Raw genomic sequence first — 18682 nt, 5'->3', positions numbered from 1 at the left:
TTCCCTTTCTTCGCTCCAGCTTGTCTTGCGAGCCAGCGCGCCTTGCAGGAAGCCCTGCGGATGTTTGCTGCTTTTCATGTGGCATTTGTGGCCGGCTCTGATAACGTGGCGGGCAGATCCGCAGCCATTCAACGCCGCGCTTGGGAAAACGGTGGAAATAGAAAGGCGGCGTCTCTGAGCAAAGGGCGCTCGCTCTCCCTGCTCCAGCGCCGTGAGTTGAAAAGGTCACTTTGTCCCCAACGGGAGCCCCCGCCCGCCGGGTCTGGGGGCCAAGGGAAACACGGGATCCCGGGCCGAGAGGAGACACAGCAGCAGCACTTTTCGGGGTTTGGGTTACGAGGAGCACGTGGGGACTTTCCCAAATTGGGCACATTCAGATCTCACTGGTCTTACTCCGGTCTTCACTCCTTTGGAGTGAAATGCGGGCAGCACTAGCCCAACGCAACGAAACTGGACGTTGCTTGGCAAGGGGCAGTCAGTGCCGATAGATCACCTGATCCCAAACTTCGAAGCGATCGCGATCGCTGCGGGATTTAATTTCCACAGTCGCGTGTCCAGGGTCGGAGCGCGCAAGCGAATAGATTTGTGGTGCCGGTTTCGGCCAGGTCGTTGCACATAAACCGGTGCGAGGGATCTGCGGGTCTCTAGGGGGTGTGTACCTCTCCCGAGATCCGTATCCCCTTCTGTCACTCCGGATCCTTGAATTCCCAGGGGATCTCTGCCAAGAGTTCGCTCGAAAGTTCTGAGCCGAGTTCGGAACTCGCCTTTCTCTGCCTTTCATCCTGGGGCGCTGAATCTGGAACGGAAAATTTGCTGTGGCCTGAACTTGATTTTCGAAAACAAAATGAAACAAAAAACTCAAGTCCCTAAAGGCGGTGTATGGCCTGCCACACCACAGGTTCGATTCCTGGCATACCCCGGGCGCGGCTTGGAAAGACCCTCCCGACAGTGGCCTGTCTGTCAGGGAGGTACATTAATACTAAGCTGCATGGACTAATGGTCTGACTCGGTGTAAGGGCGATGCTGAGGTTCTTCAGAGAACCTTCCAACAACCGGGTTAGAGACAAGGGACTGCTGGATCGATCCCCGGAGCACGTGGCTCCCACATAGAAGGGACCCAATGCTCTTCGCTGCCAGTAAAATTTAAAAAATGCTCTAAAATGCAACAATCCCCTTGACTTCAGATCGGTCTGAACTGCAAATAATCTGGCCTCAGTTGTTTGTGGATCGCAGTTTACGCAGACGTCGTGGGATGCGAGCCTGAAGGCTCTCTAGCGCGATGCAAATGTCCCACAGAGAAGCAATCTGTTTCCTCTGAAGCTGTTTCTGTAACGTCTGCCCCAGGGTCAAAGATACTTTCCTAACATAGCACTCAGGCGCTCTGCGCTTTCCTGAGGTTGTGCATGGCGTAGTCCCGCTATCAAGCGGAATAAATATTTTGACGGGGAATCCCGAAGTGTTTCCTAGGTAATGGCTAGCAAGATGAGACAGAAAGTATCATCACCATTTCAAGATAGTTTCGTTTCTTTTCAGCGGCAAAAAATATAATTTTGGGGTTTTAAATAAATAAATAAATAAATAAATAGTTCAAATATAAGCCTAATTGCACCGTATCTCAGACATCTTGATCCACGAATTATTTTCACCCTGGAATTTTGCAAAATACAATCCAGCGGCGTTTTGACCCACAGCTTGGATCCAAAGTAATTAGGCTGACTCACAGCCAAGTGGTCCTGGGAATCTCGATTCTAAACACTAAACTCGGAATGGCTTCAGGATCAGGGGGAACCTTTACGATATAGTCAAAGAAAAATAACTAAAGGGTCAAAGAAAACAACTAATTGCATTCCGCAGGAAGCGCAAGTTGGTGAGGCTGAGTTAAGGCAAGGAACGACTACGTTCACCTCAATGTTGGTTTTGGCTGAAGCTGTCCAGACTGACACCCCAAGCCTTGTAGCGAAACTCGATACATGCTTACTCGGAAGCAAGTCCCGCTGTGGAGCTTATTTTCCAGTAAGGCTATTTAGGGAAGAAGGACTGATTTCAGAAAAAATATTAGATCCGAATTCAAAGCATGTAAGCATCAGTGCGTTTAACAGCATCGCCTTCTAACGTAAATACTAACCTACAGCTACACTTGGGAGTCCTTTTCGCTGGAATCAGTACCGTTTACTTCCGGTTCTTTGAAGCAAGTGTCCTAGATTTTCATTACCCCCTACATAACCGCGCAATGTTCAGTTAACAATAGTGGTTTGTCAGGTGGTGTGATGATGACGGTGGTGATTAAATTCATTACCTGCCCTTCAACAGCAAGTCGCAGAGCAGGTTACAAGGTTTAAAGCATTTAAAAATTATTAGGTGATACTCTTGTTCATTTTGTGCATTAATGTACGTCGTAAAAAACACATTGCATAATATTGTGCTGAAATGTTAGAAATCCCTTAAGTGCGAAAAAAACTTAAAACTCCTTAAAACGTGCTTGAGTTCCTGCTGTTGAAATAATCGGAAATGAACCAGTTAAAGTTCAAGTACTCTAAATTAATTATACTAACTGAAGCATCAACAGCAGTTTGAGAAACAAAAGAAGTACATTTAGAGCATAGTTTTCCGTAATATATATGATACTTGCATTTACAAAACATATATATTTTAGACTCCATTTGTGTGCGTGTACCCATGCGATACAAAAACTTAACGAATTATGATACACGATAACGTATCATGTACAAATGTAACGCTTACATATTATAAATGTATTTCTTCCATCAGATTTACCAATGACATTTCCTGTCTAGAAAACACGTGCAGCAGACAGGAAACAGATAAAATAGGTCGAAAGTGGTTCATTTTCCCTCCCATAAAAACAAACTACTTAAATAGCGTGATCCCAAGCAAGGATATCCTCTTCGGTCGCCTGTAACGAGTCACCTTCGGGTCTCTCTCATTCCGAGCCCAATCGCCCTTAACTTGAAAGTAGATCCCATTGATCTCAATGGAATTTACTTCCACGTAGTCCCAAGTCATGGAAAAATCCACTTGTCGCTGGAAAGGTTACTCCTGGCCAGCTCCCACACAGGTGAATTGCAGATGGAACTGGTCCTCTGCTCGCCCGCTGCGACGGTCCCCGGCCCCGCCCACGAAGCCGATTGGCCCGGGCTCAGTTTAAACGAAGCCGCGCGGCGACGGCCGCCAGCTAGTCGAGAGCCAGCGCGGACTGCCTGAGTGTCGCTCGGAGTCTCTCCCAAGCGTTCCTTCCAGCGAGCCGTCCCAATTTGCCTTGCGGGGGCGCCAGGAAGAGGACCGAGGGCAAGGAGCGGGTGGGTCCGGCGGAGCAGCGTGGCAATGAGCAGCCCCGATGCTGGATACGCCAGCAGCGACGACCAAGGACGGTGCTCGCTCCCTCCTCCGCTCATGATGCAGTGTCCGTGGGCAGAGTCGCTGAGCCCGGAGGGCAAGGGCAAGGGCGAGGCGGCCGGCGCCGCCGCCGATGCAGGCCAGCAAGGCGGGCCGGGCCGGGCCAAAGGGGAAGCGCGCATCCGCCGCCCCATGAACGCCTTCATGGTCTGGGCCAAGGACGAGCGCAAGCGGCTGGCGCAGCAGAACCCGGATCTGCACAACGCCGAGCTCAGCAAGATGCTGGGTAAGTGCCGGGGGGGGGGGGGCTGTAAGATGCCAGTGGCAAAGGAAGTCCCTAGACCTACAACAGAGTAACAGCACAATCCCACGCATGCTCCCTTGGAAGTAAATTCAAGGGGGTTCCAAGTAGTTGCGTGAAAGCAGATGTGTCAACTTGAATGAAATATATTTGGGGGGGGGCAGGTAAGCCCCTACCCGCATAATCGATCACATGAGGCGGGGCAAGCACACCATGTGAAAGGCAGTGCCCATCAACGTGGGGGGGGGCGACCCCCTCCAATATTTTATTGGGGGAGCCAAAGGGACGTCGACTCCTAGGAGTTGGCCTTTATGCGCGGGAGCGCACCCCAAAGCAACTGCCATCTCCGCAAGAGGAGGGTGCTTCTCTGGGAAGCTGGCTCGGCCATGCGAAGGCCACTCGGGAGCTAATGGAAGGTCCGATGGCAAAGATTCGGATTCCAGCGACATAGATTTATTTACATTGCTATAATCCGACGTGCCTTTTTTGGCACGGGGAACGGGAAGGGAAATCCTCTTTCGCAAGCGGGAGGACGGCTGCCCTGCGTTTCTTCGTAATGCCGGCGCTGCTCCTCTCAGCTGCTGGGTCTGGGGCGCGAGGAGGCCGGCCAGCTACTGTTGTTTACCCACATAGTCTTCTGCCATCCCGAATCCCGAAGGGTCTACACTTGTTTTAAGCCTAGATTCAAGTGTCACCTAGACTCTAGTTATTAAGCAAGCTGCTTGTGGTCGTCCCTCAAATGCTGGCTACCTCACTGCAGCCTGAAATCCCCCCTCCCCCCGAAAGCCAGAACCAACCGGCCCGGCTCCGAAGAGGTGCGTCCCCGAAGGCGCATCCCTCTTGCCTACCCCTGCTGAGCAGAGCGTGGAAACCTGTGGCCCATGGCAAGTTGCTGGACCTCCGCTCCCATCACCGCTGACCAATGGTTGCTTCCCGCTGATGGGAGCTGGGAATCCAGAAACCCCTGAAGGGCCACAGATTGCCCATCCCCGAGAGGGCTGTGAGGTGGTGTGGGAGGCAATGGTCGTATCCCCATTTACCTTGGAGCATGGAATCCATTTCTGGACTTTTTTCCTGCCTGAGGGAAAGTGCGCGCCAAGGCGAGACTACATCAGCAGGCAGAGTGTGTGCCGAGGTTTGGGGTGAGGGCTGTATGGGATTAACTTCCATGTTAGGACTGCGTTGTCAGTTGATGTGTTTTCCGGCATGGCTGAGGGAAGACCAGCGGGCAGAGTGTGGCGAGGTTTGGGGGGGAATGACCGGCAGCCGCCGAGGCTGAATTGTGGGCGCCTGTTTGAAACCACCTTTCCCCCTTCTCTCCTCGCGCTGACAGGCCAGTCGTGGCGGGCGCTGACCCAGGAGGAGAAGCGGCCCTTCGTGGAGGAGGCGGAGCGGCTGCGGCTGCAGCACATGCGCGACCACCCCAACTACAAGTACCGGCCGCGGCGGAGGAAGCAGGTGAAGCGCCTCAAGCGCGGCGACGGCGCGGCCGAAGGCGGGAGCGGTTTCCTCCCGGTGCCGCCGCCGCAGCAGCAGCAGCACCACCACCACCACCACCCGCAGCACCAGCTGGGGCTGTCCATGGACGCGGGCAGCGGCTGCGAGGGGCTGGGCCTCCCGTACCCCGAGCAGCCGGGCTACGCCGGCGGGAACTTCCACTACCGAGACTGTGCGCCTCTCCCGCTGCCGGCTTTAGGCGCCCATTTCGGGAGCTACAACCTGCCCACCCCCGAGCCCGAGTCGCAGAGCGGCGCCTGCGCGGAGCCCGCCTTTTTCCCGCCTCACCAGCCCGACGAAGGCGGCTGCCTGCTGGGGCCCTACGGCTACCCGACGCCCCCCGGGGCCGAGTATCCCTGCAACGGCGCCCCTGCGGGCAACAGCGCCGGGCTTTTCCGCGCCCGCTTCGCGGCTCCCGTGGCCGCCTACGCCTCTGCTCAGGATCCCGCGCAGCAACAGCAGCAGCAGCAGCAGCAAGCCTGCCGTCGAGGAGACGCCGCCGTCGGCTTGGAGCACCTTCCCCCGCATGACGTAGAGCTGCTGGCCGACGTGGACCGCGCCGAGTTCGAGCAGTATCTGCCCTTCGGCTGCCGGCCCGGCGAACTGGGCCTCCCTCCCTACGCGAGCCACGAGGCCTCGGAGGCGAACTCTGCCGCCGCTTACTACTGCGCAGCCGCGGGAGGAGGAGGAGGAGGAGGCTATCCGGAGCTGTGAGAGGGACTCTGCGGACGGGAATAGAGGCAGGAGCGGACTGGATCCCTCGGTTCTATTTATTGTAATTTATTGACTGAAACATTTTTAGAAACCAGGCCTGGGAACTTTGAGCGGGTTTTTTTTTTTTTAAGTACCCGCTGGAGCCTTCGTTTCCCCTTCTTTCTGTCACCTCCACATCGGACAGAGCCAGCGAGGCTGCCCTTAGAGCTCACTACGAGGCAACTCGCCCTTCGCCTCCGAGCCCGCTTCCTTCAAGGGGTCCTTGTACAGAAGGGGGTGGGACTTGGGGAACCCCCAGTAGACGTTGGACTTGGAAACAGCTCGGCAATAAAATAACTCAGGTGGTTATGAGTGGTGGTGTCGTTCTTGCGGGCTTCGCCGTGTGTTTATATAAATATACCCAACACCTTTGCGGAAGGTAGAGCAGAAGGTCCCCGGTTCAGCTCGCAACATCTTGGCGGGGGGGAGGGGGAGTCTCTGCCAGTCAGTGTAGAAAACATGGAGGAAGATGGGTCAGTGGTCTGGCTTGGTCCGAGGCAGATTCCTCTGTGCCAAACAGGAGAACAGAGAGCTGGTCAAACAATTCGCACTTCACACTCCTTGTCTGGTCCCCTCGGTGCTGCTACAAGGATCATGGAGTAGGCACTTTTAATAAGACTTCTGCCTAGAAGCTGGAAGGTTGTAGAGTGAGATGTGTATAAAGCAGAGTCGGTTTTACCTCCAGCCAATATCTCTAATTATAAGGGGGCATATTAAAGGTATTAGACTTTGGGGGTGAGTTCGATGATACTCGACATCTTCCAAAGCAGTAAACATGAGCATACAATTACTGAACTATAATCTGACTGGCACTCAAATGTCAAGATCCCCACCCCACTGCTTTCCAAATACAGTAATACTATTTCAGATACTTCAGAAAGTTTGTTTAAATGCAGGCAATTTCTCCCTACAGCTGGAGAGCTTTCCAGAGGAGTCACTAAAGCAGGGCTCTAGATTCAGGGGTCGCACGATTTTTCTTTCCCCTCGCTACTCTTTGCTAAACTAAACCACTGAAGTGAAAAAAGCTGAAGGCAGTCAAGAGGAGATTTGCGTGCAAACGAATTTTCCACTCCACCCCCTTCTGCAACTCCGAAACTCGGGCTCTCTTGCCTTCCCCCAGTGAGGCTTTGGCTCATAGGTCCCGGGGCTCTAGTAAAAGGTAGCTTCCCTTTTAGAAAGGGTATTTTTTTTGCAAAATAATTTTATTATCCACTACAGCTGGTTTGAAAAGAAAGGACGGCGGTGTTCCAACTGCCTTTCCTCTCAAAATAGTGAGTTTACCGCTTAAATAATTTCTGGCAATAAATGAACAGGTTTGGGAAGAACAGGTAGGAGGTGTTAGGTAGGTTGTGATCCCAGTCACAACCTTGTGTAAGGACACCAAAACGCTTGATCCAGGCTGGGGGTGTACTTCAGAAGGAATCCGTTGTCAACCTGGTGCCCGCCTGCTGTTACTGGGCTCTCCCACCATCTCTGAACACTGGTCGTGTTAGCTGGGGCTGAGAGTTGGGGTCTAAAGCACTGGCGGGGGGTCGGGGGTCGGACCAGGTTGGCAAATGCCACTCTGCAAAGGAGGATCAAGTTCTAGGAAAAGAAGAGGCGTTATCTGTCCCGTGATGGTTTTAAGTTTATCGGCAAGGCGCCCGCCGAATGAAATCAAGCGTTCCAGATTAAATCAGGTTGATTTTGATTTCCCTTGATTACTTCCTCATCTCTTCCTTTGAGGTCCCCGTCCCACCAGCACCGTGAAAACAAAAAGAAAAAGAAAATGTTATTTTAGAAAACATCACCACTAGTGAGATTGTGTGTTCTAGTCTGGACACACAGCCTCCCTTTGCTTGGGGTAACGAAGAGTTTGTCCTTGTACGTTTGAGCTTGAAACGGAAGAGGATACTGTACTGGAGATTATTTTCTTCAAAAATAATTAGTTTATGTGCCATTTAAAAAACAGTCTTACTTACAAATCATCTCGTAAGTATTTTCCCTCTCCCCTTTCTCAGTTTCTTGAGCAGCACTTGAAAGAGACCTTTATTTCGGAAAGAGAAGAAAAAAGAAAGCACCCCTTTTCCTTTTCCTTCCTAGCTCTTATTTCACGATTGCAGATTCAGTCAAAGGCGATCAAAAGAGAAAAGAGACGCTTCAAAGCAATTGGTCTATTAACTGAAATCACACTAGGACAATTCGGTCAACCGAACTGTCAGGAACTAGTGTGCAAGAAATTGGGTCGTGCCAATTTCGGCTCAAAACTAGATCCTCCTTTAGGTTGAACTCATTGGAATGGTTCATCCGAACCGCCCCCTTTTTATCCCAAGGGAACAATTGGGCCGGTGACTTTCTCTTGCGTTTAGGAACTGATCGTGTTAATTTCTTCCAAGCTGCGAGATAAAGAGGCGCGGGAACAGATGTAACTTCGCACTTTGCCCTCTCACAAACGGTAAACCGATGGTAGGAGGAAAAGCGGGTGGTGAATTGAAAGTTTTTCTGCACCTTGCAGCGAAAACAGGCAAATAAAGCTGGTCATTTCTGTAGATTGATGCTACAGTCCTTAAGAGTAAGCCCCATTTAAGGCAATCGTATTTAAGAGTAAAGGTACTTTATTGGATTGGAAGCTTCACTATGTATTTCAAATTTCTTCCTTTTACTCGATTTCACCACCTCCACTCCAATCTTAACTTCATTTTTAGTTTATGCATTTAGGTCTATTGGTTGGTAAATACCTAATCCCAAACCAATCCTCTTTGGAAGAAAGACCTACTGTGCTTGATAAGAATTCGCGGTAAACACTGATAGGTTCTTGCGGTTTTTCACAGGCCACACCTAGTCCTTTACGTGACGGTTGGGGAGCTGGATTTGGCCAGATCCTAATCTTCCCTCCCCACCCACCGCTCCACGGGTCAAATCTGACATGTGGATATGCTGGCCAGCTTTCGACCGATTGATGTCATAATGTCAGGTGATCCTTTTTCTCGTTGCCCACGTAGATTGGAATCAAATAATGCACGCTAAAGGACAGGAATTTGCAGGCGCTGACGTTCAGCTGATTGTCAGCGTTCACAAAGCCCTGTGCCTTTGCAAATGTCATTTATCACAGTGGTGCCTACACGATGTAGGTGGGCGTGGCTTGACCAAAGTAGCCTTGCAGGCAAAATGGGAGAACGCATGTTTACTCAGAATAAAGTTCCTGTTAAGTTTAGTGGGGTTTAATCCAAAATTAGTATAGTTGGGATTGCAGTCCTGCAGTACAGTCAGATACAGGCTTTTTCTGGAGTAAATATCACTATTTAGAGTCTTATTCCTAGGTAAGTGTGGATAAGACTGCAGCTTAAAGTTCAATATTAACTCAATCTGTCCCCCTTCCATATTGCTTTAGACCAGCACATCTTTAACATTAGTAATGGGTGGTTTCAGGATGAGTGGAAAAATGAGAAAGCTTTCCAAAATGCTCATTTTTTAAAAAAGTGAGGACTAGCTTAATCACACCTAAGGCCAACTATCTCTACAAGAGAAAGATAGCGCAAGCCTAGATCAAATAATCCAGTTGATAACTGGTGTATGAATTCACTTCAACATCAAAACACAATGAGGTTGTCTAAATTCCAGACTTCTTAAACATAGTCTGAGTCAATTGCTCTCTTTCTCATCATCACCTGTCCCTTTTGCATCTGCATGACAACTAAAATGTCAGTATCACTTCGCATGATGACCAGATCAAATCTACTAAGTTTCACTAAGCTCCTCAAGGAAAAGGCTTTTACACTTTTTATTTGCTGCTTTTCTGTTGGATCATCTCTATCTCAGCTACAGGCTGAAAAATAGGCTTGATAGAAATGGTGGGAATTATAGTTGAAGGGAAAATCAAGGGACTACCAAATACAATTCCCAGGAAGCCCTAACTGGTAAGCAGCTATAAAATCAATATAAATCCTCCATGTATAAGAAAATATTAATATTAATGCAGTAGCCAGGATGTGCCATTCAACAAATACACAAGGAATACCAGTGTTCATGTATTCAGCACCATTCTATCATGGCCCACTCCACTGAACACAGGTCCATCTAGGCTGACAATGTAAGGGGATTTGGGGAAAATCCCTTCAGGATGAACATTAATGAAGGAACAGGGCTGTGAAAAAGAAATACATGTTTTAAAAATTATGAAGTTATTTTTATAGTTATGAAATTATGAGGTAAATACCTTTATTGGGCCAATCAAAAAGTCATAAAATAGTGTGCAAGCTTTCAAGTTCCACAGAACTCTTCATCAAATTAGATGTTGAAAATTCAAGGGGTATGAGGGGAGAAAAAGGTTGTTGGGGTTACTCAAGCCATCCATGCCTGCATTGGTAAGTTGGAGGTGTGGGTGGAGCTAGTAGATATTCAAATGAGGTGCTTTCCACTACCTCATTTAATGACATTTTGCTTGGCCTAATAAAGATATAGCCCTCATATGGACTTTGGATTTTTTTTGTAAGAGCCAACCAAGCTACCTTTACTTTTTGTGTAATTTTTAAGATGTTGCCTTGCTTCTACCTGCAATTTTTGCTTAGCAATTTGCTGAGATTCCAAGAGAATATATTTATGCTCTTATTGGAGGATATATGGTACATTAAATTGACTGCAAAGCAGGTGTCTATGGCTATCACCCTATGCCCACTCAAATGGGAGCATGTCCTGTTCTACACAATGGGATTGACATCTGAATAAGCATGAATAAACTTGGATTACATGTGGGTTTAGGACTGCAGCCTGATCTGGAAACTCATTTAATTGTAGCAGGTAAATGGTGGTGAGCAAACAGGAGCACATTGCAATTCTATGCATGCTTGTTTGGAAGTAAGCACCCAATTAAACCCAGTGGTGCTTGCTTCTTAGTAAATGTGCATAGGGTTGGGCTACACATCAGTTTATCCACAACAAGCATGAATTACAGCAAAGTGTAATTACAGCAAAAGTTCAGCAAAATGAGAGGTCAAATACTGTAGTTCATCTCTCTGTGTTAGGTATAAACCCTCAAACCTGCACTCAGGACTCACAATCTGGTTTCAGATTCAATATCTTAACTTTTGATGGAGATAATCTGCAAAGCGCAGTACTCTTGGACTCTTGGACATGATAGTTAAGAGGACCAACAGACGTTGAGTCCTCACACGGTACTCTGCATTGCCAATATGAAACTTTTCCTAGAGATTTCCCCTTAGCTGGTGAGGAGAAAGGCTTCCACAAATGTGTGGAGGGAGGAAAGGGGCAGAAACCACTGAGTTTTAATGGCCAGGTTGCAATTAAATGAAAATGATGATCCCTGACTTCTGCATTTATTTCTCTGTAGCTGGCTCTGGATATCTACCTAATTTATTTAAGTGATAGTCTCATGATTGAATTTTACATTTCTTTCTTTCTAGCAGACTCAGGACATTTCTTTATCTGATTGATTTATGGTAAGTAACAGCTACCTGACTGAGTCACAGGCCACCTTAGTTCCACAGAACAAGGAAAGAACAGAGCAGGTGAGGCAACACCCATTTATCAGATTCAAGACAGGATACATGGGCAATTTTTATTCATCTGTTTTACCTTCCCTTTAATGAGCCTTCCCTCCCTCTCTCCCTTTTCTCATTTTCTCCTCACCCTGTGATATAGTTTAGGACAATGGAAAGTGAAAATGAATGTTTTAAGATTCAGGAAAGACCAAAGGAGCCTTTTCACCACCATAATAGCAACAACCAGCACATTTGTTAGTCGCTTTATGCAAAAAAAGTCACAATGCAACTCCGCAGGATAAAATAAAAACAGATACAATCATTTTAGAACTAGAAAATTTAAATACAACTTGATCAAGTATTTTCTAAGATTGGAGTAAATTTGTAATTTATTTAAAAGACCACTGTAAGCAGTTAAAATATCTGGCAGGAATGTAATAGCACTTGTAAGGTGGAATTATTTATGATAATTATGGTTATTTAACAGATGGATAAGGGTAAAAGATGAGGTAAATTTAATCCTAAATATGGAACCCAGGGAGGGAGGGAAGGAGGTCTGAAGATTCCAAAGAACCTTGCACTTTAATGTTTGAAATGGTTATGTTAAATTTTATAAAATTATGAAAAAAACAATAAAAATTATTTAGAAAAATAGAAAATTAAAATACAAAATTCCTAAAGTGCCCATAAGAAGGACAAGCTGTACCTCACAGTGAGTATCACAACAGAAGCTATCTTGAATACCAAAGGCCTGGGTACATAGGCCAAGCACCTAAAAACTGACATTCATGGTACCAGGTGCATTTCCCCAAGGAGAGCATTGTTCACATGCTGCATAGATAAACTGTGGAATCTGTTCCCACAAGGTGCAGTCACAGCCAACAACCTGGATGGCTTTTAAAATGGATTAGCCAAATTGATAGAGGATAAAACTATCAGTGGCATCAATAGTTATGTTCTACCTTTACCATCAGAGACAGTGTACCTCTGAATATGAGTTGCTGGGGAATGCAAGTGGGGAGAGTACTATTGCACCCAGATCCTGTCTGTGAGCTTCCCATGGGCACCTCATTGGCCACTGGGAGAACAGGATGCTGGACTAGATAGGCTTTTGACATTATCAGCCAGGGTTTGTGTTACGTTCCTAATGCATTGGCATATATTATGGGGATAAATCATGCCTGCAATTAAAAACAAGGAAGCATTCAAAAGTTGAGCAGATAGGGAGGGAGACCAGTGGCACCTCCCTCTTATATATGGGTAGCACTATTTTGGCTACTTAAGCAATGGCTTAGGCATGCATGTATAAAAGCACTTGTTCAGCATAGAGAAGCCCTCAAGGTCTCTCACTGACCATTTCAGAGATCAGAACAATGTCATCTCAAGTTATCCCAACTTCATAGTTGCAGACAAAAGTCTCCTGCACTGTTTTTAATGCAAGTATCAGAAAAAGTCTTGCATTTCTTTGCTTATCTGAGCAAAACTTTGTTTCATTTTGTATTTCTTAAGGGTTATGAAGAAACATTGTTTCTTCACCAAAAGAATGCCAGCTTCATTTATCCACAAAGAATATGTCTAGGAACAAAGTAATCTTGGATTTTTTCCAAGGTATTGTGGGATTACTTTACAGTGTCTGATTTTCTTCAAGGCTTCTTGCTGCTGTGATTTAGAAGCAAAATTTATTCTGCATGCATCCTGTTTAAAACAATTATTTTCCTGTTTTATGAAAATACTGGAATATGTTTGTGCAGTCATAAGTTTTATCCTGAATGACCAAAAAGGCAAGCCAATATTCATCAATGTCTAAACTTGGATCCATATTTCTGAATGTGAATCTGTGCTGTTGTTTTAAATAATTTGTTTCCCGATGAGTATGAGGTAGAATAGAAAATGGGTCAGTTGCTACTTCCCAACCATAATTAAGTTGGACTCCCTTTGAAATATGTGGATTTTGACATCTATTTATTATTTGATAGGACTTGATCAGCCAGGATTTTTCATGTGGAAATTTTGTGACTTTGTGGTATGTGCATATCAGATCCTGAATATCACAAAATATGACTAATGAATTCATATCACATGCAAATGGTATGATTGGGAACATGACACCATGGTACTAAGCAGAAGTGGGTTGTGTAATTAATATCTAGGCAAGGGATTAAATCATATATACAAGTGTTAACCTGATAATTTCCCCTGCAGTTATATCAATATTTCCAAGTAAGGGAGGTACCCTCTTGTTTATTGAGGAAATATGATCCCCTATGGGAGGAAACAAATATTATTAAAATTAATCATTAACAATTAATATATATTAAATGAAAAGTTTCTGCATGAAAATATGATGAATGGATCATTTATCTTTTCACAGGCCCAGAAAGCAAAGCTTGAAGATTGGTAATTTTATGTTTGCTTGCTTGCTTTGGCTGTAAGAAGCATAATAGTTGATCTTTCTGTTTTCTCATCCATGGAGGAAGATGCAGCACCACAGAACATGGTTAATGCTATGTTTACACACTTACACCTGATAAACCTGCTTGCTCCTGAGGCTAGGAAAGTGGATCTTACTTAATTGGTGAGAAAATAGAAGAAAACACTTCCAAGTCCTTAAGATTTACATCCTGTGTTTTCAAAACTCAGTGCTCTATAATTATTGACTTAACCTTTCATTAAACAACCATGTTAGGGTTGCTTAATTTTCTATGGTGTGTGCGTTTTGTGGTTTGTTTGTTTTTTGCGGGATGGGACGGGGATTGTCTACTTGTTCCTTTATGAAATGTAAATTAATGGGCATCATACTGTGATCCAAGAACGATTCACATACTGTAAACAAATTTTGGACTATAAATCCCTTTAGCATAGCCAGCACATGTAAGGGGAGATTGTCTTACATATTTAATTTAGATACAGTTTAATCATAAACAAAACCTTTAAGTAGTTTATATTCCTTATGATGCCAGCAAAGTCTCTAGAGAAGAAATGTGGAATCTGTAGCCTTCCAGATAATGTTTGGCTCCAACTCCCATCAACTAAACTGGTTTCTACCATCAGTAATGGCCTGGATGAGGATGAACAAATTGAAACTTAATCCAGACAAGACAGAAGTGCTTTTCTTTTTTTTTTTTTAAATAATTTTTATTGATTTTCATAAAACAAAAAGCACAAAATTAAACAAACAAACAAACAATACATGACTTCCCCATGCCTCCCTCCCCATGCTTTTCAGCCTGTGCTGGATGGGGCTACACTCCCCTTGAAGACACAGGTTCACAGTTTGCGGGTGCTTTTGGGCTTCACCCTGAGTCTGGATGCCCAGGTTTCTGAGGTGACCAAGGGGGTATTTGCACAGTTGAAGCTAGTGCACCTGGTAGCAGAAGAAGGGAGATTTTTGGGGAGCAGGGTGCCACGGGCAGTACTGGGGCTGCAGGGCGCCCTCCGGTGAACGGGTCCAGTGCTGCCTCAAAATGTAGCCAGGACACAGCATGGGACGCATGTGGCACTTGGCTAGGGTGCCCCAGCTGCTGCCTCCCTCCTGGCTGAGGCTGCCCTCCAGTGCTCCAAAACTCAAAGAGCTACAGCCAGATGGTTGACCAGAGCTGGCTACAGAAAGCATACAATTCCCCTGTTACAATAGTTCCACTGGCTGATCTGTTTTCAGGCACATTTCAAAGTGCAAGTTATGGCTTAGGCCCAGGCTACTGAAAGACAGCATTCTCTCATACAAACTTGCCAGGGTCCTGAGATCTTTGTGGGAGGGCCTTCTCTCAGTTCTGTCACCTTCACAGGCATGCGGGAGAGGGCCTTCTCGGTGGCTGCTCCCAGACTTTGGAATTCCATTCCGAGAGAAGTTAGCTTGGCTCCCTCCTTGCTGTTCTTCCACTGGCAGGAATTTCCTAAAGAAATTGCATTATCTTAAATGCAAAAACATAAACTGTTACAATTTTTAACTGGCTTTTTTTAAATGAATGGAAGTGGCATCTTTTCAAAAGTGGGATTTTAAGCTCTCTCTCTCTTATATAAAAAATGCTGCTCATTAAAGCAACTCACTGTAGCTGCTTATCCATGGCTGGTAGGCAACTTTAGACTACCCCAGCAAAATCTTCATTTGTCCAAACTAATATTGGCTGATCTCATCTTAGCAGGTGTAAATTGGGCAACCAGTAGAGTTGACGATAGTTTAGAGCTTGGCAGGCTCCAGAAATTAAAATACTCAAGGAAGATTATTGTTTTTGTGGGTGGATGGGCAACTAATTAGTAGGGGGCAAACCACTGGGGATAATTATTGACAAATGATAATTGACTCATTAAAAATGTAAAGGGACACATAATAAACATAGCAGTTAAAATGCACACACACAAATTGACTAAAGTTCATAGCACCACTGAAATGATGCAACTTACAGGAATGATCAGTTCTTGTGAGCAGGGTTGGTTTCATAGCTTTTCCTGAAATCTGAAAGAGAGAAAGCCTTGACTCCAGCTGAATATCCTGTTTAGTTCTACAGGTCAAAAAACTGCTGCCAGCATCATAAAAGTCTTTTTTTCCATCCATGAGTGCTATCACTTTCATGTCTTCAATTAACCACATCTTTACCAAAGTAGAAACTGTCACATCACTGATGTTTGATGCCCCCATTCAAAACTTGTTTACTTGGAGTAGAATTCTTATAACTTAAATATAGATCTTTATTCCAGTCTGCATCTGCACTGGAACTATTTTTATGTGTGGATTTGTACTGTCTTTGTACTGTTTTTAGGATGTGGTTGTTTGTTTTTTTTAAAAAAGATAGAATTGTAGAGTATAAATGCAGGCAGACAGAAATTCATATATTTTACAGGTAATATTCAATAACTCAGAGTAGCTTCATTGACATCAATCAACGTAACTCATGAATTACTGGACTGCAATCTTGGTGCTTTTAAAAAATGTTATTTTTAAGTATAAGATCAATGCATGATTGTTTCATTGTTGAATACCACTTTATTTGCACTGAAAACAACTCTAAAATATCTCATAAATACAATAAAATGTATGCAGGTTTACAGTGCCTTATTAAAGTCGATATTCATTTCTTGAATATTACCTTATTTGCACTGAAAAGGCCTCTAAAATGTGGCATAAATCATGTGTACAGGTTTACAGTGCAGCATGAAAGCTGATCACAACAGGAAGTATGACAGTTGCATAAACTGTAGCTGAAAGATGTGAAATCCCAGGAACATCAGTCATGATGGGGACTGATATGTATTATGTGTGTTGCCATACATTTTGATTTTGTTTGACAATGAAAAGAAACAAGGAGAGTTTTAATTTAGCCACTGCAGTATTAGGAAAAATCAAGTTTCAGGCTTCTATCAGCCCACCTGTCTTGTTTTCCTAGCCTTATTGACCTCTGTCTGCCCTTTAGATGACAGATTAGCTGTGAACATCCTTTATAAAAGGAAATAGTGTTCTATAAAATTCACACCATGGTTTCTAATTTAGCATCAGAGCCAGGACATCCTAAAATAAAATTTGAGTCAAAAATAGATCTGTGTGTGTGGCAGGGGAAACTGTCAGGGTTGAAAGCAAACCATTAATCTACTTAAAAGTTAGCTTAATCTGTGAGAAAACATACACAAAAGGAGGGTTTGTGGCTTCTTCAGATGCTGTGTGTTTTGCTGATAGGGAGTAAAGCAAAACCAAAACCAAAAACAGTATGTTTGCTATATCAAGTGTGATAAAGATGAGGCACTGTACAGCAAAACAGAAATATTTAAAACTCCACTCTCAAAACTGATCTTGAAGAGAGAACATGTGTTATAATTATGTGGTTGAAGTTTGTCTCTCTCCAAATGGCAAATTAAAATTGAAAGGTATCATTTGATGGAGCTTTTACACAGAATAATTTTGTTGGACTGAAATTGCTCAGAGTTTGCTTAAATTGTGTGTGATTATACATTTGACCATGTTTGTGGTTCTTTATTGATGGCTAACTTAGCAACCTACAATATTGGTGTACCTGTGCTGAACAATTAAATAAATAAATAAATAAATAAATAAATAAATAAATAAATAAATCAAACACAATTAAATAAAAATGCTATCACCATTTTACCAGTCTATGTTATGAAAGTGAATGATCAGATTGCCTTTGAGAACAATTGCTTATTGCAGGAAATGTCTGCCTCCTTGATATTGTCATCTTTTATGACATTTTGTTTCTTAAATTGTTTTACAATGTCTCATGCAATATTATTCAGCTTTATTGTAAAGTTGAATAGCATATGTGGTTAAAGGAATAGTTTACTGCCAATTAACATTCAAAACTGCATGGTAGTTATGCAAGAAAAAGTGCCGTTAAAGAAATTTACAAATAAAAACAAGCAAATGAATTACATTTTATTCTTACAAAGTGAACTCATAGCAAGCAATTTCTGCATTATTTCTGCTCAAAAGAACCCATCTTCAAAAATATCAGTTAGCACTGAAGTCAGGAATCTAATGATTCCAGTATCTGGAACAAAAAAAGTGATAAATTATTCAGACTACAGAATACACACCCATTTAACTTGTGCCTTTTATTTTAGCTGTGGTGTGTTTTTCACTAGGTTGTGAAGCAGAATCAAGATAGTTCTTGCAGTACTTTTCTAGGCCCTAGATCAGGCATAGGCAAACTTGGCCCTCCAGATGTTTTGGGACTACAATTCCCATCATCCCTGACCACTGGTCCTGTTAGCTAGGGATCATGGGAGCTGTAGTCCCAAAACATCTGGAGGGCCGAGTTTGCCTATGCCTGCCCTAGATGAACATCTAGTCAAGCTGTTCTGACCTGTACACAGCTGTTGAGCTGACAGTTTAAGCTTCTACTTACAGAGACAGGTGAATAACATGTCTCTATGGGATAGCTGACTAGCCAGAATCTGAACTAAATTAACAGAGCCATCCATACCCAAGATCCACTGGGATGAGAGAGTTTGGAATAGATGGAACTTGGGCTGTCCCAGCTAAGCTCAGCTGACGCAACTCCCTCATCACAGCTCAGAAAGGGATATGCCTACACAACTCCCTCAACCTGGCTGAGCTCGGGCTTTGCTGACTCAGCCAGTGGAACTTAATGATGTACTTACCCCTGTTCCAAATCCTTTTCAGTTCAGTCACGTGAAACTTACACCAGCAAAAATGGATGGTGTTGGTAAAATTCTATTTCCAGGGCTTGTTTCCTATCTACCAGGCTTGAGCTGGGATTTGGAATAGGGGTAACTAAGCTTGATAGGGGCGCGAGTGGCGCTGTGGGTTAAACCACAGAGCCTAGGGCTT

The 18682-nt window shown here is 44.7% G+C and overlaps 1 protein-coding gene and 1 long non-coding RNA gene across 2 annotated transcripts; both read left to right on the top strand.

Annotated features, from left to right (window-relative positions):
- The first annotated feature begins 2812 nt into the window (after positions 1 to 2812).
- SOX17 (SRY-box transcription factor 17) lies at positions 2813 to 6214 on the top strand. The gene is made up of 2 exons (XM_081873304.1): positions 2813 to 3640; positions 4989 to 6214. Exons 1-2 carry the CDS (start codon positions 3343 to 3345, stop codon positions 5864 to 5866), a joined length of 1176 nt encoding a protein of 391 aa, XP_081729430.1. The 5' UTR covers positions 2813 to 3342; the 3' UTR covers positions 5867 to 6214.
- Positions 6215 to 8355: 2141 nt separating this feature from the next.
- LOC309348293 lies at positions 8356 to 14175 on the top strand. Its single transcript, XR_014159335.1, has 3 exons — positions 8356 to 8456; positions 11305 to 11409; positions 13754 to 14175. It is a non-coding gene; the product is annotated as an uncharacterized lncRNA (long non-coding RNA).
- The last annotated feature ends 4507 nt before the right edge of the window (positions 14176 to 18682 follow it).

This window comes from Podarcis erhardii (genome assembly GCF_964252035.2).
Source record: "Podarcis erhardii genome assembly, chromosome: 8".
Lineage (NCBI taxonomy): Eukaryota > Metazoa > Chordata > Lepidosauria > Squamata > Lacertidae > Podarcis > Podarcis erhardii.
The sequence above is the reverse complement of the archived record's forward strand: the minus strand, read 5'-3'. Positions and strand labels throughout refer to the sequence as shown.

Excerpts from the sequence above, each read along its gene's own strand:
- SOX17 (XM_081873304.1), top strand. The coding sequence starts at position 3,343 with ATGAGCAGCCCCGATGCTGGATACGCCAGCAGCGACGACCAAGGACGG. Across the intron at positions 3,641-4,988 it reads CGAGCTCAGCAAGATGCTGG|GCCAGTCGTGGCGGGCGCTG; the intron begins GTAAGTGCCGGG and ends TCGCGCTGACAG.